We start from the raw sequence: 27,175 nt of genomic DNA on the forward strand, positions 1-27,175 counted from the left end.
GTGAGGGAAAGATGTGGTTGTGAATAGTCAGAGTAGGGGATGGAGACACGTATTTCCCGGGGCCTCCTCTTTCAAAAGTGACATGTGTGTGGCAGTTGGGAAAATTGACCTGCTGTCACTGATGTGTTTCCTTTAAATGGGGGTGGGGGGGTCTCCTCTTCGCCCCTCTCCCTTCTCCAGAGTTCATTAGCCTTGTCCAACGGAGAAAGGATGCGGGCCATTTCGGACTATCTGACTGGTGGCAAAAAGAGGAAGTCTGAGGAGAAGGATTACGGCACAGACTATGTATGTTTCCGTTGAAGGGGGTGGGCGTGTGAGGGAAGCTTCAGGGTGGGCAGTGTTCTCCAGAAAACCTTTTCAGGCCCTTTGGTCTTGCTACATCAAAAGGGGGGAGAATGGCAAAAAAGGAATGCCTCTGAGCACATGCGGTGTGTCTTTCCGCCCCCCTTGCCTAGTGAATTAGTCCACTTGGAACTTTCTTTTCCTTCTCACTGCACTTTGTTATAGCTAGAAATAGACTTCCAGTTTTAAATACTGGAGCTACGGATGTGGGAATTACACAATGAAGATTTCCTGCCCCCCAATCTCATTTATGCTCTCTCCTTCCTCTGGCATACAGCACATCTCCCACACTTGGCCATATAATGTTAGGAGGGGGGGCTATGGATGAGACCCCCCCACACACAAGCCATACCTTGTGGCCTGTTTGGAAATCTCCCACTGGTGTGGTCTGCAGGGGGAGGGGTGCACTCAGTTTGTGAAGTCCTCAGTGGTACTGGTTTGGGTTAATAGGAGCAATGTCCAGATCAGATGTATTTCCAGACGGCCTCTGCTTTTATTTTCTAAAACACTGCTGAAAATGCAAGCTAAAATGAAGGGAGGTCGTGCTTTGCATATGCTCAGAATCCTTGCAAGATATTTGAAGACGGGGGGGTGGGAGGGCAGTAGAGGGAATCCTTGTGGGGTTTGAGAAGGAAGCTTCATGAATTTGTGGAGTAATATTTGCTGTTCTTTCCCCCCTTTACGTGTATGTTTTCAGGGGAGCGATGGAGAGAAGAGTGACGATAGCCTTGTGGTGGATGAGGTAGGAGAATAGGTGTTGCTTTCTGGCATGGGGTGTGTGTGTCATGCATGAGGAGGCCTAAGCATTCTATATGGGAATGAAGATTAAAACCGCTTTGTCCTGCAGTGCATGTGGGGTAACATATTTCCATTTTGTAGAATTTGAATTGGGAGAGGGAAGCCAGGCAGTGAAATATCTGTAAGCAGAGCTGCCAACGAAAAAGAAAGAGAGCCCCAAATCCAATGGCTGCTTCTGGCTTCAGAGAGATCAGCAGACACACACCATTTTGAGCATGTCTTCACATCCCGTGAAGCCTAGAAGCCTATTTTGTTTTAAGAACCGGGGCATAAAATACACAGCTCGTGAGTGGGAATAAAAACCTCTCAGCAACGGATGTCAGGATTGGGATGAGAGGGGTTGTAGCTCAGTAGCAGAACATCTGCTTGTAGTGCAGAAGGTCTCGGGTTCAATCCCTGGCATCTCCAGCTGAAAGATCAGTTCATAGGTGATACGGAAAACCTCAGACCCCGGAGAGCAGCTGCCTTGGTGGAATAATGGATTGATAATGGATAAGGCTGTGATTGAAGGTAGAGGGGCTGTCATTAAATCCAAGAGCCAATGCAATGGCTTCAATGTCTGACTGACTTGGAAGACATTTGTCACAGTTGCTTTGTGGGCAGTCATGCACTTGCCAGGGCCATAGCCAAGATTTTACAAGTCGGGGGGGGGGAGGGCTTTTTAAAAAGGGGCACTCTTTCCCATCCACTGTGGGGCTTGCTGCTTCTCATAAGCTTTCTATGGTAGGGGCAAAAACTGGAGGCTCTGAATGTGGCCAAATTGAGGCAGCCGATCCTAAAACTTTGAAGTCAAGAAGGGAAATGCACCTTGCATGCTGGCAGGGGGGTTTCCTTCCACCTCCCTCTCCCCCACCCTGGCACTTTGCAGTCAGGAGCTCCATCCATCGCCACATGGCTCCCTCTGCCTCCCTCCTCTCCACCTGTTGCTTTTCCTGCGACTCTGCATTGTGCCCTTCTCAGCTTTCGTGGCTCTGGCTGCCATTGTTGATGCTTCACTGGCTCAGCCATGGCAAAAAGAAAACGAAAAAAAAGCAGATTGCATGCCAGAGGCCCCCTGGAAGTCGGGGGCCCTGCCTAGAAGGGGGCAGTGCCTCACAGGCTACAGGCCCGGCCCTTGCTATTCTGAGAACAAATCAGGGAGGATAAACCGGGAAGGTATTCTGTGCACTGCCCGGTGCTCCTTGGAGGATTGGTGGGTTAGCAATCTAGTCAGTCGCTCTATAACATAAAAAGGCTTGAAACTAAACATCTGATTCCAGGCAATTCGGGAACTTTCCGAAGCAATTAAATGGCAGGGAAAGTGATTAAAGTCATTAGCTAGATACAGGTGTCCCCAACCTTTTTTGAGCCTGTGGGCATTGGAATTCTGACGCAGAGTGATGTGTCAGCTACAAAATGGATGCCTCAGAAGGTGGGGCCAACTGCAAAATGGCTACCACAGGAAGATGCAACCACGCGCGCATTCTGCTTAAGTGTATTAAGCGCACGCTGATTCTATTTTGATTTGAAGTTAAATAATATACTACAGTATTGAAGTGTTCAGTGCATTGTGAATTTAGAAAGTTACATGATGTTTTGTTTTTAATTGTCCCACCTACATTCTAACAGTACCTGGTATGTATCAGGAAAGGTGTCAGTAGGCACCGTGGCACACATGGGCACCACCCTGGGGAGGACCACTGAGGTAGAGATCGAACCTGGAATCCTCTGCAGGCAAAGCAGGTCTTACCCCCAGGGAAGCTGTCTTGTGTCAGTTTCCACCCCGTGATGCTCTTCTTCCCTCCTGCCCCCACAGGACCCCTCTTCCCCCCGCAGCGTCCACTCCTTCTCCTCCCGAGAGAACGGAGTGGACAAAGTGTCCCTGCAGCGGAAGGAGCCCGTTCAGCTCAGCCCCACCTCCATGGCTTCCTCCAGCAGTGCCTCCCCGCCACGGATTGCCAAGGATGTGGCCATAGTAAGTGTCACGTGGTTCGTGGTGTGCAAGTGTTGCGTGGTCATGTGCAAGAGAGTGTATGTAGTGTGAGAACAAACTGGGGAACGAGGCAGTGATTTTGCTCCTTCCATATTTGAAATGGAAAATTGGAGTTGGGACTTTTGAGTGTGTTCGGTTTTGGAGGGCTGAATTTTTAAAATGTATCAATTAATAAGGATGGGAATGCCATAGCTTCCCTCTAAAGCCACACTGGGGCTGGTTTTAGGGATGCCAACCTCCAGGTGCAGCCTTAATATCTTCCAGTTGTGTTCTTCAGAGATCAGTCCTCCTGGAGAAAATGGCTGCTGTGGAGGGTGGACTCCGTGGCCTTGTGCCCTGTTGCCGAGGCCCCTCCCATCCCCGAATCCTGCTTTCCCCTAGCTGCATCCCAAGATCTCCAGGAATTCCCCACGTGGAAAGCTGGCAACCCTAGCTAGTTTGTGTGTGCATGAATCTTGCGCAAATTTTATTTATTTTATTAGGTTTATATCCCACCCTATCCCAATAGAGGGCTTAGCACAGCTTACAGAATTCAGGTATCAACAGTGACAAAAACAAGTTAAAATCTAGTTAAAATTCACAATCTAAATAAGCACGTCAACAGTAAACAGAATGACAATAAACCAGAGTAAGACTCAGGGCAGTCCTCAATAACTCCTCAATAACTCCTGTGGAGAGCTGGTTTGGTGTAGTGGTTAAGTGTGCGGACTCTTATCTGGGAGAACCGGGTTTGATTCCCCACTCCTCCACTTGCACCTGCTGGAATGGCCTTGGGTCAGCCAGAGCTCTGGCAGAGGTTGTCCTTGAAAGGGCAGCTGCTGTGAGAGCCTTCTCAGCCCCACCCACCTCACAGGGTGACTGTTGTGGGGGAGGAAGGTGAAGGAGATTGTGAGCCATTCTGAGACTCTTCGGAGTGGAGGGCGGGATATAAATCCAATATCTTCTTCTTCTTCACGTTGTTTCTGAAAGTCAGTCTATGAGCAGTAGCTCTGTGGGGCAGGGACTAAACTGAATGCCTGGCACCCCAGCCAAAGACCTGGCAGAACAGCTCCATTTTACAGGCCCTGCAGGGCTCTGATCTCACACGGGAGCATGTTCTACCAAGCTAGCCAGGTAGGCTCAGTGGACATCTTTTGGACCAGGGACTAAGGGTAGATGTTGTTCAGCTGAGCGCAAGGCTCTTTGGGGTACATATTGGAAGAGACAGTCCCATAGGTATGCTGGTTCCAGACTGCATAGGGTTTTAAAGGTCAATGCCATAACCTTGAACTGGATCCGGTCCTCTATAGGGAGATGGCAGAGCACCAGCTGAATGCGTGCCCACATAGACGTCGCCATCAGCAAGCATGCCAGCACGTTCTCAATTAGCTGCAGTTTTCAGGTCAGATTCAAGGGTAGCCCTGCATACAGCAAATTACAGTAATCCAGCCTGGAAGTGACCATCACATGAATCACTATAGCTATGTCCTGGGAGGCGAAATAGGGAACCAGTTGCTGAAGGTGATAAAAGACAGATCTGACAACAGCAGTGACCTGGGCCCCTATTGAAAGGGAGGTATCCAGGATCACTCCAAGGCTCCTCACCCTTGGTGCTGGGGTCAGCAAAGCCCCACTCTATGCTGGGAGCTGGATTCTCAGTGGCAGACCCTCACAACTCAGATTCAGGACCTCCGTCTTCATTGGATTCAGTCTCAGGCGGCTCTGCTGTCTCCAGCCGCGACCTCTAGTGCCCTATGCAGAATGTCTGGGGCATCATCCGTCTGTCAACAGATAAAGCTGGATGTCATCAGCATACTGATGGCAATCCAGCCCAGACCAACTGAGCTAAGGGGCACATGTAGATGTTAAACAACATTGGGGTCAGGATCACCCCCTGCAGCATGAGATATCCTCTCCCTCTGTTCCTGACCATGGAGAAAGGAGGAGAGCCATTGTAAAGCTGTCCCCCGATTTCCTACTTCAGTGAGGCAGTGGGTCAGAAGGTCAACCACGCTGCTGTTAAATCCAAAAGCAACCCACCTTGATCCAGGTGTCTCCACATGTTGTCTGTGAGGGCAACCAGTGCAGTCTCCATCCCATGGACAGGGCAGAATCCAGACAGGATGTAGCTGAATGAGTAAACCAACTTCAGGGAAGTAATGTGGTGGTTTGCCTTGAGTGTCGGGGCAGCACAGTCAGGATACAAAGTTAAGTATTTTGGAGTGCTGGTGGGTGAGAATCGGGGGATCCTTTTGGATGCTGTTGTCCGTGCTTGCATAAGCAGTGAAATAGATTGGGCAGCGACGAAATGTTCACGAACACTCTCTCATCACAAGATCCCCTTACCCTGCTATAATGGAGGCCAGAAGGATCAAGACTTCCTGGGCTCCTGTTGGCTGAGCTTGAACAAAGGCTTTGAGAATATATGGGGCAGTGACAGAATTTTCACAAGCAGAGCCAGTTTGGTGTAGTGGTTAAGAGTGGAGGACTCTGATCTGGAGGGGACTGGGTTTGATTCCCCATTCCTCCTCCGCATGAAGCCAGCTGAGTGACCTTGGACCAGTCACAGTTCTACTAGAGTTGTTCTCTCCAGAGCAGCTCTCTCAGCCCCATCTGCCTAGAATCATAGAGTTGGAAAGGACCTCTAGGGTCATCTAGTCCAACCCCCTGCACAATGCAGGAAACTCACAAACATTTCCCCCTAAATTCACAGGATCTTCATTGCTGTCAGGTGGCCATCTAGACTCTGTTTAAAAACCTCTAAGGAAGGGAAACTCACCACCTCCCGAGGAAGCCTATTCCACTGAGGAATTGCTCTAATGATCAGGAAGTTCTTCCTAATGTTGAGATGGAAACTCTTTTGATTTAATTTCAACCCATTGGTTCTGGTCCTACCTTCCGGGGCCACAGAAAACAATTCCACACCATCCTCTAGATGACAGCTCTTTAAGTACTTGAAGATGGTGATCATATCACCTCTCAGCCGCCTCCTTTCCAGGCTAAACATCCCCAGCTCCTTCAACCTTTCCTCATAGGACTTGGTCTCCAGACCCCTCACCATCTTCGTCGCCCTCCTCTGGACCCGTTCCAGCTTGTCTATATCCTTCTTAAAATGTGGTGCCCAAAACTTAACAAAGTACTCCAGGTGAGGTCTTACCAGAGCAGAGTAAAGCGATACCATCTGGACACTATACTTCTGTTGATACAGCCCAAAATTGCATTTGCCTTTTTAGCCACCACATCACACTGTTGACTCATGTTCAGCGTATGGTCCGCTAAGACCCCTAGATCCTTTTCACATATGCTACTGCTAAGACAAGTCTCTCCTATCCTAAATGCAGAACTTTACATTTATCCCTATTAAAATTTATTTTATTGGTTTTAGCCCAGTTTCCCAACCTGTCGTGGTCATCCTGTATCCTGTTTCTGTCTTCTTCTGTGTTTGCAACCCCTCCCAATTTAGTATCATCTGCAAATTTAATAAGCATTCCCTCTATTCCTTCATCCAAATCATTGATAAAGACGTTGAACAAAACAGGTCCCAGGACAGATCCTTGAGGCCTCACAGGCTGCCTGTTGTGGGAAGGGGACGAAAGGTGATTGTAAGCTGCTCCGAGACTCCTTTGGGTAGTTTCATCAGAAGATCCCTTTCCTTGTTATAACAGAGACCAGAAGGACCAAGGCTATGCTTGCAGCCTGGCTGTGCCACAAGAAGGAATGGCATTGCATAGTGGCCTTGTGGCATGGGGGGGGAGGGTGAGGGGGGAAAGAATTCCTCTCTCAAATTGCTCTCCTGGGGAGTGAGGTTTTCCTGTTTTTCTTTCCAATGCCAACTGCGGCAGCTGTGGGCTGGGAAGAGAGCAGCAAGAGGCCTCTGGGAAAGGCAGCCAAGTGTGCTGCCAGGTTTTGAAAAATTCATTTCAGAGGTCCCAGCAGAGGAAGGAAGGAGCTCATGTTCGTTCTCCTCTTCCCCCACCGTTCCTAACTTGCACTTTCTGCCCCCTCAGTGCATAACTTGACCACTGCACATTTCTCTTTACAAACAGAAGCTTCAACACAGAGCCAACTGCAAAGATCTGAGGTTTTTTTCTGTTCTTTGAACCATCTTATGTCAGCTTTTCATATTGCGCTGTAACACAGTTCACTCGGCACAATTATTGGCTGTGTTTCGGCTACAGCCGAAGCGTGTAAATAGCTAGGGCAGATAGCAGTCTCCACTCCGAGCCACCGACAAGCGTTCATGAATTGGAAAAGTTTACTTCAGAGCAAGAAAAGAAAGAAAAAGCACACAATTGAGGGTTTAAAAAAAAAATTAAAAGCTCCTTTTAACTATATTGCCGGTGGGGAGAGAATCTACAAATATAATATATAGGATAAATAATATGGTTTTAGGAAATCTGTTAAAATATCGTTGTGTGATGAAACTTTAAAAATCTTGAAGGGGCAAAAATCTCATTGCTGATTTTGGATTTTAATGGGAAAGAATAAAAACCTGTTAAATACAAGCACTGGGCCTAAAAGGAACTTCTGGGTGAGAGGGGAGGGACCATTTGAAATCCCTTCTCAAATCTTTCTCCACTCAGGATTCTCTAAACTCACAGGATCTTGATTTCTCCATTCCCCCCTCCCTTTATTTGACTCTCAGCTGTTCATGGCACCCTATACTTCCTGGTTTCTGCTCAGCCTCAATCAGTTTTAGAGACTGTTCCTCCTCCTTTTGGTTGATTTGCAAAAGTTGTATTTTTCTTCATACCTGGAGAGCGCCCCACCCCTGTGTTTGTAGACCCTCCTACTTTGTCTCTGGTGGGCATGATTTGCTGCTTTTGTGATTGTGTCAGAATATAGTCTTTTTGCTGTTAGAAGGCAAATTTATATGCTGCATGTTGTTCTTTAAGAGGATAACTATCACCAAACTACATCTACATAGGAATTGCATGGGGCAGATGGTTTCAGTTGGAGAGACAGTTTGGTTTATTGGTTAAGAGTGTAGACTGTAATAAGGGAGAACACACTTCTCCTTCACGTGGAGCCAGCTGGGTGACCTTGGGTTAGCCACAGTTCTCTCCAAGATGTTCTCTCAAATCAGTTTAAAAGAAGGTCTCTTTGCACTCCGTTCATGGAATGACAGCCCCTGGAAGTAGAAGAAACATTCTGGGACTGGAATGACAGGCCCTGGGGGTAGCAGAAGTGTTTTGGGATTGGAATGACAGGCCCCAGAGTGGAATGACAGCCCTTGGGAGTAGCAGAAGCATTCTGGGACTGGAATGACAGGCCCCAGAGTGAAATGGCAGCCTCTGGATGTAGAAGTAGTGTTCTGGGACTGGAATGACAGGCCCCAGAGTGGAATGACAGCCTTTGGGGGTAGCAGAAGCATTCTGGGACTAGGGTGACAGCCTTCACCTCCTTCAGAAGCCATTTTGTGTCTGCATTCCCTATGCTGTGTCATAATTACAAACGTGCCACAGGCTCAAGAAAGTTGGGGACCCCTGAGTTTAAGGGTACAGGATGGGATTTTCCGCAGAGAGACTATGGGGGTGATCTTTTAGTACATCCCTTTCTGGGGTTCTGCTGACTACTTTTCCAGAGTTGCTTCCGGGGGCTACATTTCTGCTGTCCTCCAATACACCCTCTTTCTTCAGGGTTTCCTGCCTTAATTGTTCCACAGTTGTTGCCTTGGGGTTGCCTCTCTAATACCCACCCCACCCCTCCGCTTTCTGGGGTTCTACTGCCTGAAGTTTCTTTTTTCCTCTGCTCCCATACACTACACTGTCTTCCCACTCCACACCCAACTTCTCTCCAAAAAGCAGAATCCAGGGGGCTCCTTGCTTGGATATCCATTACTTGGACCCCCCCCCCAATCCAACCCACTTGGGCATCTGGAGGGACATCCCCAGGAGACACTCTGCAAGGTGGAGAGCCAGTTTGGTGGAGAGCCAGTAAGTGTGCGGACTCTTACCTGGGAGAACCGGGTTTGATTCCCAACTCCTTCACTTGCACCTGCTGGAATGGCCTTGGGTCAGTCATAGCTCTCGTGGGAGTTGTCCTTGAAAGGGCAGCTGCCGTGAGAGCCCTCTCAGCCCCACCCACCTCACAGGGTATCTGTTGTAGGGGGAGAAGATATAGGAGATTGTAAGCCGCTCTGAGTCTCTGATTCAGAGAGAAGGGCGGGGTATAACTCTGCAGTCTTCGTCGTCTTTTCTTGCTTACTTTGTACACTCCTCAACCAGCATTTGATCTCTCATTGAAAAGCACTTTCCTGGGGACCTTGTATGGGGGTCCATACCTCAGGGCCCTGATGTCCAATCTTCACCAAACTTGGTGAGCATGTAGAGGAGAATCATCTGGAGATGCCCCTCTAGGCTCCCAGGGGGCATTCTTTATTCAAACCTGTTTGGGTTCAGTTCTGTGCCCATCCCTGCTACTGGTGGGCCTACAGTAGAGCCCTTCTCCCTCATTTTCCGGGTCTGGGAGAATGGAGTCTGGAATGTTGGGGGCGGGGGGAGGTCACCCTCTTTGTTTTGCTCTTCATTTTTGGGGTTGGGTGAGAGAAACTTGGCTTCATCACTTCAACCAAAGGGTGGAGAGAACAACAGAAATATGAAGATCTTTAAGTTTGTTCTGCCTCTTATTCAACATCAGGTGCTAGGTTTTTGCTTACAGAGTGGTGGTCTCCCCCACCCTGCCCCATTCTCTACTTGCAGGATAAGTAGTATCATGGTAGGTGCTGGAGCATGGGAATGAAGGTGGAGAGGTGACCTCGTTATGATCTGGTAGCTTACAACCTAAATCTTCTGGGGAGAGGAATGTGTCTCTGAAAAGCCATTGCTGGGGGGGGGGGGGTACACCAGCTGTAGCAGTGGGCTGCATAAGAGGCTCCCGGTGGAAGTCAGGCTAAATGGAGCCTCCATGTTCAAAGGCAGTGTAACAGATACAAACATTTCCCTGGCCTCTGTACGAGCCCACCAGTGTTTCTCTCTGCTAGTGGCCGTGGCACAGTGGTAGACATTCTGCTTGGCATGCAGAAGGTCCGAGGTTCAACCGTTTAAAGGACCAGGCAGAAGGTGATGTGAAAAACCTCTCGTTGAGACCCTGGAGAGCTGCTGCCAGCCCGAGTAGACAATACTAACCTTGGTGGACCAGGTATAAGGCAGCTTTGCGTATGCAATTTGCAGCTTGGTGGATTCAGCATAAGGCAGCTTTACATAAGCATTTTTTTTTTAAATGTCTCATGAGGAATTTTAATCCTTCTTTCCTCCTCCCTGCCGCTGAGCTTTGGGGAAGGGAAGAACGCCAATAGTGAGCACTGATGCCCAGCTCTGAATGGCTCCCTTGCAGGTGGAGAAGGATGGTACCCCAGGCTTGAAATCAAGCACCCCAACCTCCCAAGGCGAAGGGATGGGCGCAGGTTCCAGCAGCAGCAGCACCCCGCAGCTCCGCCCAGGCGTGGCCAAGCAGACGGTGGAATCGCTTGGTAACTAGGAGGCAATCCTAGCATCTGGGGAGGGAGGGAGGGAGGCCTGTAGGGTTGCAAAAACAAATCTCTTCTCTTAAGACCCGTCTGCTTTCTGCTGTTCTGGATTTCTCTGCATGAGTCAGTCTGTTGAATTTTCACCCCAGCATTCAGAGAGAAACTTGAATATGGGTCTGGCTGTCACCAGAACAAACCTCACCCCGTCAAGGTGGGAATGCCGTGGTGGTGCATCTCATGGCTGCGCCCCCAAGTTTCCCCTCTATGCCCCACAACTTCACATTCCTGAAAATCATCATTTTTATCCATTTCAAAAACCCTTTTAAATTTAAGGTCCATTGAAATTGTGGTGCATGCCTTGCTGGACAGTGATTTCACCCATTAGCCTTGCCGGCGCCCCGTGACTTCAGAATGCGGAAATGCCCTGCTGTGAGGCTTCTCTTGGCTGATGTGGAGGTGATGATGGAGGCTGCTCTCCCCAAGGGGCTCCCCGGCTGGCCTGCCAGATAACCTTGGAGAGAAATCAAGCAACCTGATCTCCTCCCGCCTTCCTTATTTGTCACTGTGCCTTTCAGTTACCCACACTCACCCTCTCCATGACTGCTTGGAAAGGAGCCCTTTTATTGTTGCATTTGTTTATTTTGTGATCTCATCCCCCCCCCCCCCCACTTTCCCCAGTGGGTCTGAAAATTTCATGGCTATTGGCCTGTGGGGAACTGGTTCTCTTTCTGTCTGTCAATAATGAGGACTAGAATCTTAGAATGGTTTTTTTCTCTCTCAAGGGGTTGTTTTTCAAAGAAGTAAAAGAAAGAACTTGTGGTGAGGAGTAAAGAAACCTGACAGTTTATCAAAAAAAAAAAACAGGGACTAGGGGGAGCACCGCTGTGAAAAGTGGGGAGGGGGCAAAGGAAATCCAGTGGGATTTAGACTAAAAGAGGAAGTCGAGTTGTTAAATAAAGGCACAAAAGTGATGAGCTCTTAATACAAGCTTGATGATGACAAATCAACACAAAATAAGAATATTTCTTGCTTCTCCTTCAAGTTCCTTCTAATTTTCTCTGTGTGTGTGTGTGTTTGCAATCTCTTTCTCTCCCCACCCCCTTACCCCAATTTCAGCACTCGGCCTGCGAAACCCGCTTGCTCTCCAAGGCACCTATCCAGCTACCTTCAATGTAACCCACGCATCTGTCAATGGAGAAATAGCCAGTGCTGGGGCTTACGCTGGACTGCATCTCGTGGCTCCCCAGATTAATGGGGCGGCTGTTGTGGGGGCTGGCACTTACGGACGCTCCCCACTGGTAAGTGCTTTGGGGGAGGGCAGCCTAGAAGGTCTTGAGGTAATCTTTGGGACTCCCCAATATATTAAACTCTCTTCGTTGGCCAGGTTACCTATGATCCCCATTCACACTTGCGGGTTCCAGGACTCTCTACAGGGATGCAGGCCGGAACGTCTTCAGGGAAACCGTAAGTGGGGAAGGAGCTTGGGGAGGGAGGGAGTGAGAGAGGAGCCTGTGGAAGGAGAAGGGCAGCCCCATTGCTTGCAAAGTCATATTCTTGGCTAGTCCCCTATAGCCATCTGAAGTTGATGAATGGTAGTTTCTGTTTACATCCAATACTGCTCTCAAGGAGCTCAGGGCTTGGGTACTTGGCAGCTGTTGCATTTTACTCTGGAAGGTAGGCTAAGCTGAGAGGGAGCAGCTCAGTATTGTCTAGTAGCTGGGTTTTTTCTAAAAGAGGTGGGTGTGTATCAAGAGTAGGGTTACCGCATGTCCTCTTTTTTTGGCGTCCATCGTCTTTTGGGGTTTTTTTAAAGATGAAAATGTCCTCTTTTGAGGTTAGGAATATTCCTATTTAGTAGGAATGATCACAGCTTAAATAGCTTGGGTCTTTCAAATGAGATTGGTCATTGTGATCACTTATTTGGAGTAGTCACTTGGGAAATGTCCTCTTTTTCGCTTTTCAAAATATAGGAACCCTAATCAGGCATTTTGGGGTAAAACTGGAGAGATAGTTTGGTTTAGTGGTTAAGAGCAATGGATGCTAATCTGCAGAACTGGGTTGGATTCCCCACTCCTCCACTCACAGCAACTGTGTGGCCTTGGGTCAGTCACAGTTCTCTCAGAACTCTCTCAGCCCCACCTACCTTACAGGGTGTCTGTTATGGGGAGTAGAAGCAAAGGTGGTTGTAAGCTTCTCTGAGACTCCCGAGTGAACAGCGGAGCATAAATCCAATCTATTCTTGTTATTCTAAAAGTAGAGAACCAAACTAGCTAACAAATTTGGGTATGCCGAGTCTGACAAGGTGGATTTCAAAACTGAAATCTAAGCTTTTTTGGGGGGGGGGGGGTGGAATCAAGCATTTAAGATAGATCATTTTTTTAATTTTTGTATGTGTCATGCACGCACCTGTCTATTCACATTTGTTTCAGAAGTTTAATTGTGTAATTTCTTAACCATCTAACTGTAACTTGCCAGTGTTACAGCTGGATTTAGTGAAGAAAGTACATTATGTAAAATCAGGATGTAATTGTAAAACTTTCAAATGCTTTCAAGGTACCAACTTGCCTGCTCATTCCTTTGGCAGTCATTATCTGCAACAGGTGTTTGACCTCAATTATATTCATGTGTGTTTGGGTCAGCGGTATGCTGGATCCCATGAACTTACCTCAGAATCCAGATTTGTGGCATTGTGTCTCACAGCTGGGTGATGCATTTGCCATCAGCAAGAGATTACTTCCAAACTTGTCTCTGGGATAGGTAAAAGGAACCCGTGAATAACACTTGTCTGTGGCAACATTTCTGGTTCTGTTTTGGAAAACAAGTTGATATTGTGTGGCACACAACAGAACCATTTCCTTCGTGTTGTGTATTCTGCATACAAACTTCTAGGCCAGTGTGATGGTTTGATTGGTCAGTTGCCCTGTACCCAGATGACCAAGCAGGCAGTGGCTCTCTCAGAAAACCTTCCAGTACAATCGTTTGGGAGTGATCCGGTGCATGGGATGTGATGATGCACCAGATTGTTGTTCGAGAGCATACCAGCACCATTACTGAATCATCATTAAGTACATACACATAAAGCTACCTTGTACCGAATCAGACCGTTGGTCCATCCAAGTCAGTATTACGTACCCAGACTGGCAGCAGCTCTCTAGGGTCTCAGGCAGAGGTCTTCCACATCGCCTCCTGCCTGATCCTTTCCATTGGAGATTTCAGGGATTGAACCTGGAACCTTCTGCATGGCAAGCAGATGCTCTGCCTCTGAGCCACTTCATTGTAACACCTTCTTCAGTGACATCCCCAAAGTCACACGGGACCCTGCAATGAAGATAGGACTTCAAATATTGGTGTCCTTTGGAGACGTGGCAGCTGCACTGAATTAGCCATCATTGACATGTGACCCCAATCCTCCATCGGCTTCCTCCTGCCAGTAGTTGTGTTGCTCGCTCTGTTGGATGACCTTACTAGATCTGAAAGTTCACCAGCAGGGAGCTGCTATCTTCATGGGCTGTAAAGGAAGGTCATTGGGCCTTGCCAATTCAGCCAGGCTTTATGATTCGAAGCCATAAAATTCAGCCAGTGTTTTGGCCAGGGAACCACCCCAGACTTCTGCAATTCATCTGGTTTGTTTTGCAGATTTGATTTGTCATGTTCTCTCTGTTGCCCTTTTATAACCTGTCACTTAGGTAACGATAAGCTACACCTGCCCCTTTGAAATTGTGATCAAGTGGGTACCGATCTGACAAAAGTGTCTGCTGGATCTCGCTGGGTTGTGGGGGTGTCGTTGGTTTGATAGCTCTTATTGGTGCTTCTTCTCCATCTATCGGGAGATGTGGTGACAGATCTTGAAGAGTCCAGGTTCCTTAGAGCAGGCAGTGCCTTCAGCTGATCTGTCTGGTTGCAAAGCTGTTTAAAGCTACTTATTTGTACAACTGTGAGACATAAAACAGAGTTTGAGTCCAGTGACACCTTTTAAGACCAACAGAGTTTAATATTCAAAGCGTGAGCACATGAGAGCTTGTGCCCAGAACTAGACTCCGTTGATCTTAAATATGTCACTGAGCTCAAACTTCGTTCTGTTGCTTCAGACCAACACAGTTGCCCACCTGAATCTATCAGTTGTTATCATCTTTTATGCAGTCTTGTTATCACTGCTTACAAGGTCTACTTCTGAGGACTCTGGATAACAACCCCTGCCTTGGTTTAGCCAGGAGTGGGGCATTTACCATCTGCTTCTTGTAACTGAATAACGTTGGACACCATGGATATAGTCTAAACAGCTGGAATGCCATCTTATTTCATATTATTGATTTGATTTGATTTATCTCCCCAACCAAGCCAAGCTCTGGGCGATGTACATCAGTTAAAAATACATAAAATAAAACAAATACATAATTTAGTACAATAAAAGAGTAACAATAAGAATTCTGACCTCTGATGACAGTTGGCTAATTATGCTCATTCTTATCAGAATGTTGGAGCATATTTGGGTGGGGAGGGGGGGAGAAAACACTTCTGAAGGGGTGGACAGAAGAAGAGGCGTCAGATTATCACTGCCTCGATCAAGAGTCCCTATTGAAAGCCTGGTGGAACATCTCTGCCTTACATGCCCTGTGGCATGTTAAAGATCCCACAAGACCCGGAAATCGTCCAGCGGAGAGTTCCACCAGGTAGGGACCAGGACTGAATAATTATTCAATTTATACCCCGGCCTACCCAAAAAATGGGCTCAGGGCAGCTTACATCATATAAACTAGCAGGATAAAGCAATAAGTAGAATCAACAATGAATAAAATAACAAAAACTCTGTGCCTTATGTCAGAAAGAAACATACATATAAGAAACCCTGTCAAGCATGCGGGTTCAATGACGAGTCGGAGTTGCTACAAAGACTATGTTTATTGACAGACCGATACTTTGGCTCAAGCCGTGGCTTGAGAAGAATGAAACCAATACATGGATACACCAGTTTTCAGATACACTTCAAAGGGATTCCTATGGGGAGGGGAAGCAGGGGAGCGTTCACACATAGAATATCAAAACTACATATATTCCCAGGGTGTTATCAGGCATTCGGCCTTGCATTGCCCAGATGGCTCATCCTCCCATAGGAGGATTCATGGGAAGGTGCTGATTACTTTGTTCCTTCTAATTAACAGTCATAAAGCAAAGAGGAGCCAGGAAACAATAATAAACTAGCAGCATTTGGTTCTCTGGAATCTTACCCAGGCCTGCTTTTGTCAAACCATAAACCCATCAGTTATTAATCAGAATTAGTCATGCTTGACATACTGCCCCCCTTAAGTTTAACCCCTCGGTCTTTGAGGGAATTTTCTGTGAAAACTTATTGACCAAATCCGGGGCTAATACATCTTTTTGTGCTACCCATTCATTTTCACTAGGAGGAAAGTGTTTCCATTTGATTAAGTAATACAATGTCCCCTGTTTCATTTTTGAGTCCAGAATCTCCTGGAGCTCATGGTGACTGTGATTCCCAATCTGGATAGGATGCAGAGCTGTCGGTCGAGGGTGCCAAAGGGAAGCACCAGGGTCTCTTCAGAGCAGACTGCAATGAAAGACAGGGTGTACTTTGTTAAACATTTTAGGTAGTTCCAATTCTACAGTTACCCTGTTAATCACCCGTTTGATCTTAAAGGGACCCAGATATCGATAAGCCAAATTTTTGGAGGGCTGATTCAGTGGCAAGTTCTTGGTTGATACGAACATCGAATCTCCCACCTTGAAGTCCCAGGCGGGCACGTGGGACTTGTCATACTGTTTTTTGTACACCTCTTTAGCAGACTCCAGATTCTCTTGAATCCCTTTCCAACCCTCACTCAGTTTTTCCCACCACTGCTCAAATGAGCTGGGCTCCTTTACTTGCTCCCCCCCTGGTAGCGTTGGGACTGGCCTTCCTTTGTACCCGTTTACGGTTTGGAAGGGGGAGGTCTTGGTAGAGCTGTGCACACTGTTATTGTAACCGTACTCAGCGAAGGGGAGTAGGTCCACCCAATTTGATTGCTGGTGATTTATGTAGCACCGCAGGTATTGCTCTAGCAAAGCATGCACGCGTTCCGTCTGTCCGTCGGTTTGAGAGTGGTAGGCAGAACTCAAGCCTTGCTCCATTCCTAACAATTTACAAAACTCCTGCCAGAAGTTGGCAACGAACTGCGGGCCCCTGTCGCTAATTACCTTGTCCGGGAATGAGTGGAGTTTAACAACATGATTGAAAAATAGGCTAGCTTTTTTGCCGTTGATAATTGTGCACAAGGAATGAAATGGGCTTGTTTGGAGAAGGTGTCCACTACCACCAGAATTACTGTCTTGCCATGTGAGGGCGGTAGCTCTACAATAAAGTCCATTGAGACTACCGACCAGGGTCGGGTAGCTGTCTCTAGTGGTTTTAGCAGTCCAGGTGGCTTCCCCCCCACTCCTTTTTGCCCTTATACAAATGGGGCAGTAGGACACAAATTCGGACACATCCTTCTTTAGGGAGGGCCACCAGAACTGCCTACTGATTAGATGGAGCGTCTTCACGTACCCAAAACGCCCGGCCAGTTTGTTTGAGTGGCAAAATTGTAGGACCTCCGCCCTCATGGTTTTGGGGACATACAGCTTCTCCCCCTTATACCACAACCCATCCTCTTTTTTCTGAATTTCCCCTGGGCGGTCGTCACCTTCCTTTTCGGTCTCCAAAGCCATCCTTTCGGTTCCCCACCCCTCCAGCTTACGCTTGGTCTGTGACCAGGTTGTCATTACAGCAGCTACTTGGGAGGGGGAAACTAGGGAATCTACTACCTCCTCCCTTTGGCTGTTGTGCTGTGGCAGGCGAGAGAGAGCGTCAGCCAGGAAATTCTTGGTTCCAGGAATATGCTTCAGCACAAAGTCAAATTTGGAGAAAAACCCTGCCCACCTGATCTGCTTTTCACTGTTTCCTTCTACCAGTGAGAGCCTCGAGGTTCTTATGGTCTGTTCATATCTCAAAAGGGATTTTGGCCCCCTCTAACCATGACCGCCAGGTTTTCAAAGCATAAGTTACAGCAAACGCCTCTTTGTCCCACACCGACCAGTTCCTTTGTTCTGTTGAGAACTTTTTGGAAATATATGCGCAGGGTCTCAGCCTCCCCTCCTAGTCTTTCTGCATGAGAATGGCTCCTACCGCCACTTTGGAGGCATCGCATTGCACAATGAAGGGCCACAACTCATTGGGGTGGCTCAGGACCGGTTCGCTAGTAAACAGCCGTTTGAGTTTGTCGAACGCCTCTTGGCATTTCAGTGTCCAATTTAGACGGGCCCCCAGCCGCTTTGCCTCAGGCCCCTTCCCCTTCATTTTTAACAACTCTGTGAGGGGAAGCATAATCTGGGCGAATCCCGCAATGAAGTTTCTGTTGAAATTTGCGAATCCGAGGAAAGATTGTAGCTTTCTACGTGTCCTCGGGGGGGCCCAATCCAATACGGCTTGTACCTTTGCTGGATCCATAGCCGGCCCCTGTGTGGACACCCAAAACCCAAGGTAATCTAACTCAGTCTTCTGGAACTCACACTTGGACAGTTTGGCATATAACTTATGCTCCAATAAGGTGCTCAATACCTCCCTCACCCAATTTTACATGAGACTTTTCATCCTGTGAATAGATAATGATGTTATCCAGGTACACCACCACCGTCTTGAACAAAAATTTCCACACTACATCATTGATAAAATTCATGAACACCCCCGGCGCACCCTGTAAGCCAAACGGCATCATTAAGTACTCAAATTGTCCCATGGGAGTATTAAAAGCCGTCTTCCATTCATCCCCCTCCTTTATGCGCACTCTAAAGTACGCATCCCTCAAGTCCAGTTTGGTGAAAATCTTTCCTTCGGACATCGTGCTTAATAAGTCTTTGATGAGGGGGATGGGGTAGCCATTTGATGTTGAAATCCTGTTAATCCCACGAAAGTCCGTGCAAAGCCTGAGCATGTCGTCCTTTTTCCTAAATAAAACGGGGGCTGCATGGGGGGCCGTCGCCGGTCTGATAAAACCCCGTTTCAAGTTCCGGTCTAGAAATTTCCGTAACTCCACTTTCTCTGCCCACCTCTGCTTAGCCTTAGGCAGCGACTGCCCTGGTATTAGTTCGATGGCGCAGTCGGTGCTCCTGTGGTGGGGGGGAGTTCGTCTGCTCCCTGCTCACTAAACATCCCCATCAAGTCCCGGTATGCTTTAGGAACAGCTGGGAGCTCCTCCATTGTCAAACAGACTTTCTCCTTCGTAGGAGGGGGCTGTGGGCCCCAGTCCAGACTCCAAAGATGGGACTTACACAGTGGGTCAACAAACTTTATGGTTTGGTCCCCCCACCGGATGCTTGGTTCATGTTTAGCTAGCCACCCCACTCCCAGAACTACATCATAAGAGCAAGTGGGGGCGATTACAAACGTCTCTTGGTCCCAATGCCCTTCGATCCCTACGGGTACCAACTGAGTCTCCAGCACGCAGGGCTCTCCCTGCATCACTGACCCGTCCATTTGTTCGAATTGTATGGGAGAGGGCAGGGCCATAGTGGCCAACCCCAAGGTGTCCACCAGCTTGGGGGTGATTAAGTCCCGATTGCATCCTGAATCAATCAGGGCTCTCACCTGCACAAATCTTTTGAGTTTACTGTTCAACAGTTTCACTGGTACAAAATACAGCAACCCCGTTACTCTCACCCTGCGTGGTGCCGGTTCCTCCGCGACCTGCTGGTTGGCACCCTTTAGAGCCGGTCGTGCTCGTTTCCCGACGGCTTGTCCATCCACACCAGCTCACTCAGCTCGTCCGTGATGAGGGCGTCGTCCTCCAGCTCCCCGGCGGTTGCCACACTGCCTTTCGCCGCTTCCGTAGGGCGGCCCAGTGTTTTCTTCGGCACTGGGGTGCCTGGCTTGGATGCATTCAGGGGTGCCCGAAGGGGGTTGGGGCAATTGCTGGCCAGATGGTTGGGGTCCCTGCATCGGAAGCACTTGCAGGACCCCGCAGCCTTTCCACCGCCGCCCCCTCCTTGGTCTTTCTTCACCTCCAGTTTGGTGCCCATCTTTGGATCTCGGCTCCCCTTGCCGCTTTGCTGCTAGCATTGCATGGCCACCCGTTTCATGTTGGTCTCGACTTCACCTGCCAATTGGATCCATCCCACCAGCGTGGTGGGTCTGGCCTGGGTAAGGGCCCAATCCAGTCTGCCCACATTCAGCCCCCTGGTGAAGTGCTCGATAGTCATCAACTTGCTCTACCCTCTCGCCTTCGCGGCGTTGGCCCAGAACTCTGCAGCGTACTCTCAAATCAACTGATCCTTGCTGCATGTCACGCAAGGCCGCTAATGCCCGGGTCTCTTGGAGGGGGTCTTCGTACTGGGCCATCAGAACCTGGAGGAACGTAGCAACATAGTCCAGTTCCGGGCTCATGGCTTCGTACATGCTCACGTACCATCTCTTGGCGGCTCCCTTCAGTTTCGATCCCAAATAGTCCACCGACTAAATTCGTCGGGGAACGTGTTCCCCCAGTAGTGCATGGAGCTGTTAGCCTGGATCGTGAAGTATTCCACTTCCTCTGGGTCCCCATCGAACGTGGCATCCAGCTCCCGCCCACGGCCCCCTTCCCTTGGCACCGGAGGTGCTGCTGGTCTAGGTGCCGGCCCCGCCGGTGGTGGAGCAGCCGATGCCCCCGGGGCTGCCGGGCCGGAGGGAGTGGTTGAGCCCTCCGGGGTCCGGGCAGTCCCAGGGATCGGGTGATCTCTCTGGTGATCTCCCCCCCCCCCATCCGAGTGGTCATCGCTTGCATCTCGTCCCACAGCCCCTTGGCTACGGCCTCTACCTCTTTGCGGACCATCGCACGGAACTCGCAGGCCATCTCGTCTTCCTCCTCCTTCGGGGCTGGGGCCTCCGGATCCCTCTCCCCCGGATCGGGATCTCCATCTGGCAGGGGAACGACCACGATGGTATAGATCTCCTCCGGCTCCATCGGTCCCGGGTTACCGGCCCCTTCGTTAGCCATCTTCACCCGGCGCATGTGTTGGGTTAGGATGGCCTCTCTCCGTACCGGTGCCTCGTCCATCGTGGTAGTAGAGGTCCGCGGCTGCCACTGTCGGGGGGTGACCAGGAGCTGTTGGATCTGGAGAGGCGAGCCTGTTCCTCTCCGGGTGTCCAGTACATGCCAGAGTACAGGCGCCCCGTCTTCAGGATCGAGAAGCTCACTGCCTCCTAGAATCTTTTTAGCCATTCGGTTACAAAGTAGCCAGGACGGTTACGCTTCAAAAAGGATTCTTCTCAAAATGTCAAGCATGCGGGTTCAATGACGAGTCGGAGTTGCTACAAAGACTATGTTTATTGACAGACCGATACTTTGGCTCAAGCCATGGCTTGAGAAGAATGAAACCAATACATGGATACACCAGCTTTAAGACACACTTCAAAGGGATTCCTATGGGGAGGGGAAGCAGGGGAGCGTTCACACATAGAATATCAAAACTACATACATCCCCGGGGCGTTATCAGGCATTCGGCCTTGCATTGCCCAGATGGCTCATCCTCCCATAGGAGGATTCATGGGGAGGTGCTGATTACTTTGTTCCCTCTAATTAACAGTCATAAAGCAAAGAGGAGCCAGGAAACAATAATAAACTAGTAGCATTTGGTTCTCTGGAATCTTACCCAGGCCTGCTTTTGTCAGACTATAAACCCATCAGTTATTGATTAGAATTAGTCATGCTTGACAAACCTTCAAAACTCCAACGTCTGGAAATATTAGGAGACAGCAAAGGACTGGAAAGGGGCTATAAGACAAGTGAGGCTGAAGTAATTTTGACATCTGTCACCTCAGCCAAAGCTTGGCAGACCAGCTCTGTTTTACAGACTCTGTGAAACTGTAATAATTCCTGCAGGGCCCTGATCTTAAGCAAGAGCATGTTCCAGGGCAAAGGCTGAAAAAGTCCTCACCCTGGTTGAGGCTAAACAGATGTCCCATGGGCCAGTAACCACCCATGGTTTCTGATGTTAATCAGAAGAGTGATGTTAGTCAGAAGAGGGTAGAACTCTTCAGGGCTGATACAGGAAGAGGCGATCCTGCAGGTATGATAGTCTCAGGTCATATAGAGCTTCAAAAGTCAAAACCATAACCTTGAACTGGATCCAGTATTAGATTGGCAGCCCATGCAGTTGGCTGAATGTGTGCCTGCACAGGTGTCACTGTCAGCAGTGTTATGCCTGGACCCCTCCTCCTTCGAAGGACTAGTCTGGTACCTTGGACAAAGTGATGCAGGCAACCTTCTTAACGTCTCACAGGGTCACTCCTCTAGACTGTTACCTAATCTGCAAATAGGATCAAAATAGATCCTACAATCACATGGAATGTGTATCATCAAATACTGACCCGACATAACAGAATTGCTGTTCTTCAAGACGAAACAGGAAGTGACGTTCTACTATCGTGAGACTTTAAATCATAGAGAATGAGACTTCACGGCTAGAGAGTCAGAAAGTAGAAGCTGGAAGAAGGGAAATTTTCAAGCCTCCAGAAACACCTCTAGAGCCAAAAACCATAGAGAAACACCGGCAGCCATTAAAGAAAGGTCAAAGGTTTTATATATTTTTTTAAAAGAACAGGACTTTAAAAGTTTTTAAAACCGGCAGGATCATTCTAAAAAGGAGACACATTTTGGACTATATGAGTAAAATTTAATTTTAAGCATTATTGAAAAAAGGAAAACTTTTTTTAAAAGGGGGGGGAGCTTGGAAAAGTTGCGGCCGCCATTTTGGATTTTATACAAACTTTAAAAATTAATATCTTGAGCTAGGAAGCTCAGAGGACGGCGATTTTGGGCTTGTTGGAAAGGGCATGCCCTAATCTATTGAACTCTGGTTCATTTGTTTAAGAGGTGTTTTTGAGAATGAGCAAGAGGATTTAAAGAAGTACATTGCAACAGTCATTGCTGAGTATATGGGAGAAGACCCTGAGGGAACGGGACATTTATATGACTATGTTTACAGGGTTAATTCTGAATTTGCCAGAAAACGTAAGCTCCCAAGAGATGTGGTAGTAAAATTTACTACAAGAGATATGGTGGGAAGGATCTTAAGTCAACAATTTGAAAAAGCAATGGTGGTGGAGGAAAGCAGAGTAAGAATAATGAAGGAGCTTCCAAGGAAGGTCATAAGTGACAGAAAACAATTTAAGAAATTGACAGACAAGCTAAGGGCGAAGGGAATAAGATACAGATGGATTCTACCTGAAGGTCTTAGCTTTGAGTATAATAGACTGAGAATCACAATAGTAGATACTCAAGGCATGGAAAGGTTTTTTACGGACAATAAAGAATTTGGAGATACAGATTAATTGAAAAATCAATATGGATTACAAATTAATTTCTTGGAATGTAAATAGACTAAATTCACCGCAAAAAAGAAAAGCAATATTTCATTGGATTAAAAATCAAAAATGTAATATAATCTGTTTACAGGAAGTACACATTAAACAATTTTTATGGAACAAAGCCTTGGGTGAAGAATTTTTTTCATTGGCTAAGGAAAAGAAAAAAGGAGTGATTTTTTTATATCAAAAAAGAATTGGAGCCAAAATTGATTTTTAAGGATAGTGAAGGCAGATATGTTGCAGTGGAGGTGTTGATGAATGAGAAAAAAACGTGGGGCAAATCCTTTTTCAAAGATATTATGCAACAAATAGACCAACTGACATATGACCAAATAATGTTAATGGGAGACTTTAACGGAACTATTAAAAGTTATTTGGATAGATCCGGGAAAAAAAATACAGATGGCAAGCTGCCAAAGTCATTTTTTGAATTAATAAAACAAGAAACTCGGGAAGATGTATGGAGAAAGTTCAATCCCAATGTACGTGACTATACTTTTTTTTCAGCAAGGCATAACTCCTTCTCAAGAATTGATATGTTATGGACTACTAAAGATCTGGGACATTACAAATAAGACAGAGATTCTTCCGAAAATAGGTGCAGACCATAATCCATTATTATGGTTGGCTAAAGACAGGAAAAAAGTGAGGAGATGGAGATTAAACGAGGACTTACTGCAGAATACAGAAATAGTGGCCTCTCTTGAAAAAGAAACTAAAGCATTCTTCCAAATAAATGAAAATCCAGACGTTCAATATCAAACCGTGTGAGACGCGTATAAAGCAGTAATGAGAGGAATTTTAATTACATTGAACAACAAAGATAGAAGGGATAAAGAAAAAGGACTTACAAAAAGAAATTGGCAAAAAAGAAAGAAAACTGAGAAAAAGACCAGGAAAGAAAAAAATCTTGCGGGAGATTACAGTATTACAGAGTCAAGTGAGACATCTATTGAATAAGGAGATGGAATAGAACTTAAAAAGACTGCAGCAGAAATCTTTTGAGGGTGCGAACAAGCCTGGGAAATATCTGGCGTGGCAAATGAAGAAAAAAAGGGAAAACCAATTTATTAATAAAATTATAGTTGGAGGCAAAGATATTGTGGATCAAGCAGGAATTAAAAGGGAATTTTATAAATACTATGCTAAACTATTTAAAGGCCAACAAGTAGATAAAGAGAAAATTGAAGTATACCTGCAGAGAATAAAAGTAAAGCCATTAACAGAAACCATGGGAAAAAACTTTAAATGAACCAATTGAAAAAGTTGAAGTAGAAGCAGCAATTACCTCATTAAAATTAGGTAAAGCACCGGGTCCTGATGGTTTTTCAGCAAAATTTTATAAAGTACTGGCAGACGTATTAGTACTGAAACTCCAAAAACTGATTAACAATATCAGACAAGATGGGAAAGTGCCAAATACATGGAAGGAAGCAGTTGTTTCATTGATAGCAAAGGAAGACAGAGATGCCACGAATGTTAAAAATTATAGACCGATTTCATTGCTTAACAATGACTATAAACTCTTTGCTAGGATACTTGCAGAACAACTCAAACAGCACTTAAACATCTTTATTCAAGAGGAGCAAGCAGGCTTCCTCCCCAGAAGGCAAATAAGAGACAACATCAGAACAGTAATAAACATTGTAGAGTATTACGGAAAGCATCCAGAAAAAGAGGTAGCATTGTTTTTTTGCTGATGCAGAGAAAGCTTTTGACAATCTTAATTCGGACTTTATGTTTGCGGTGGTGGAGAAACTGAAATTGGGAGGTGATTTTATAAAAATGGTCAAGGCAATCTATACAGAACAACAAGCGAAACTTTGTGTAAATGCAGACTTGACAGAGCAAATGATAATTAGCAAAGGAACAAGACAAGGTTGCCATCTATCTCCATTGGTATTCATAATGATGTAAGAGATTTTGCTGATGCAAGTTAAAGAGGACAAAGAAATAGAGGGGCTGAAACTGAAAGGTTTTTCTTATAAATATAGAGCATTTGCAGATGATGTGATGTTCATTAGTGAAAACCCATTACAAGTGATGCCCTTGCTGTTAAATAAAATTAGAACGTAAGAGAAGCCATGTTGGATCAGGCCAACGGCCCATCCAGTCCAACACTCTGTGTCACACAGTGGCAAAGAATTTTATATATACACACACACTGTGGCTAATAGCCACTGATGGACCTGTGCTCCATATTTTTATCTAAAGCCCTCTTGAAGGTGGCTATACTTGTGGCCGCCACCACCTCCTGTGGCAGTGAATTCCACATGTTAATCACCCTTTGGGTGAAGAAGTACTTCCTGTTATTAATGAATATGGAGAGCTGGCAGGCTTCCATATAAATAAGGAAAAATCGAAAATTTTAAGCAAGAATCTGTCATTGAGCAAACAGAAAGAACTACAGAGTATAACTGGATGTGAAGTTACCTCGAAGGTAAAATATTTAGGAGTAGAGATTACGATGAAAAATATTGATTTGTACAAAAACAACTATGAAAAGCTTTGGCATAAAATTGAAGAAGATATGTTAAAGTGGAATAACTTGAATTTGTCTATGCTGGGTAGGATTTCTGCAATCAAAATGAATGTTCTACCAAGAATTATGTTTCTTTTTCAAACAATTCCAATAGTGAAAGATAACAAACAATTTAATCATTGGCAAAAAAAGATTTCAGAATTTGTATGGGTGGGGAAAAAGCCAAGAATTAAAATGAAAATTCTGACAGATGCGAAAGAAAGGGGTGGTTTCCAGCTGCCTGATTTTAAGTTATATCATGACGCAATTTGTTTGGCATGGATTAAGGACTGGATAACCTTGCATAACAGGACGTTATTGGCATTAGAAAGCCATGGGAATGTTTTTGGTTGGCATGCCTATATGTATTATGGAAAAGGGAAGATGGATGGATTTTTTGCACACCATTACATAAGAAGAAATCTGTTGAATACTTGGAAAAAATACACTAAATATGGTTATGAGAGAAAGCCATTATGGATTATGCCAACTGAAGTCATAAAGTTGTCCTTAGATCCACAGGAAGACAAATGGTCGTCATATAAACAACTGCTAAAAATACAGGGAGGCAAGTTGGAACTAAAACCGGCAGAAGAATTGCAGGACAAGCTTAAGTGGTACCAATTACAACAAATTAAAAGTTTCATTGTGAGTTGCAAAAACAGCAGCCACCAAATTCTCTGGAGAAGGCTCTTGCTCAGCCTCTTCCAGCGCTTGAGGCTGAGATTGAAATTAGGAATCAGATTTGGGAGACCCTGATGCCATGCCATCTTTAGCCGGGTGAATACAATGTGCTAGAACCCACAAAAGACCTGAAAGAGAAAACACAGCAGCATGCCTGCACCCCCAGGTAAGGGGAGCTGGACCATGCCAAGTTAATAAGCCCAAAGACCAAATTCAATTGTTCCTGAACCTGCATTTGGATAGGAACCTTCATTTTCACTCCTTTTAATTGTTTTTTAAGAGTGGTTTTCAATGTCTGATTAGCATGTTGCACAATAGCTTGACCTGTGGAATTATATGCAATGCTATGTTGGATTTGAATGTCCCATTGTGTATAAAGATCAATAGATTCAGAAAAACTATATGCTGGGGTGTTGTCAGTTTTCAACAGTTGTAGATGACCCATTACCACGAAGGCAGAAATCCATTTGCCAAAGTTTGTTAGGAAGCACTTTCCCTATGAGGAAAGGTTAAAACACTTGAGGCTCTTTGGCTTGGAGAAACATTGACTGCAGGGTGACATGATAAAGGTTTACAAGATTATGCATGGGATGGAGAAAGCAGAGAAAGAAGTATTTTTCTCCCTTTCTCACAATACAAAAACTTGTGATCATTCAATGAAATTGCTGAGCAGTCAGGCTAAAATAGATAAAAGGAAGTACTTCTTCACCAGAAGGGTGATTAACATGTGGAATTCACTGCTACAGGAGGTGATGGCAGCTACAAGCATAGCCAGTCCCAAGAGGGGACTAGATAAAAATATAGAGCAGAGGTCCATCAGTTGCTATTAGCCACAGTATAGATATACATATATATGTGCATGTGTGTATGCATAGAAGAAGATATTGGATCTGTATTCTGCCCTCCTTCACAACAGACACCCTGTGAGGTGGGTGGGGCCGAGAGAGCACTGACAGAAATTGCTCTTAACCAGAACAACCTCTGAGAGGGCTATGACCGCCCAAGGTCACTCCAGCAGTTGTAAGTGGAGGAGTGGG

At 46.5% G+C, this 27,175-nt stretch overlaps 1 protein-coding gene across 3 annotated transcripts in view; it reads left to right on the forward strand.

Moving 5' to 3' along the window:
* Nucleotides 1-27,175, forward strand: part of LOC132567104 (transducin-like enhancer protein 1) — an 85,134-nt gene that overhangs the window by 34,394 nt on the left and 23,565 nt on the right. For all 3 annotated transcript variants that reach the window (XM_060232723.1, XM_060232722.1, XM_060232724.1), the window contains 6 exons: nt 181-285; nt 1,040-1,084; nt 2,936-3,094; nt 10,427-10,562; nt 11,676-11,857; nt 11,944-12,023. In XM_060232723.1, coding sequence (XP_060088706.1) covers nt 181-285; nt 1,040-1,084; nt 2,936-3,094; nt 10,427-10,562; nt 11,676-11,857; nt 11,944-12,023 — 707 coding nt within the window. The remainder of the gene's footprint in view (nt 1-180; nt 286-1,039; nt 1,085-2,935; nt 3,095-10,426; nt 10,563-11,675; nt 11,858-11,943; nt 12,024-27,175) is intronic.

The sequence above is a fragment of the Heteronotia binoei genome, chromosome 2 (genome assembly GCF_032191835.1).
Source record: "Heteronotia binoei isolate CCM8104 ecotype False Entrance Well chromosome 2, APGP_CSIRO_Hbin_v1, whole genome shotgun sequence".
Classification (NCBI taxonomy): domain Eukaryota; kingdom Metazoa; phylum Chordata; class Lepidosauria; order Squamata; family Gekkonidae; genus Heteronotia; species Heteronotia binoei.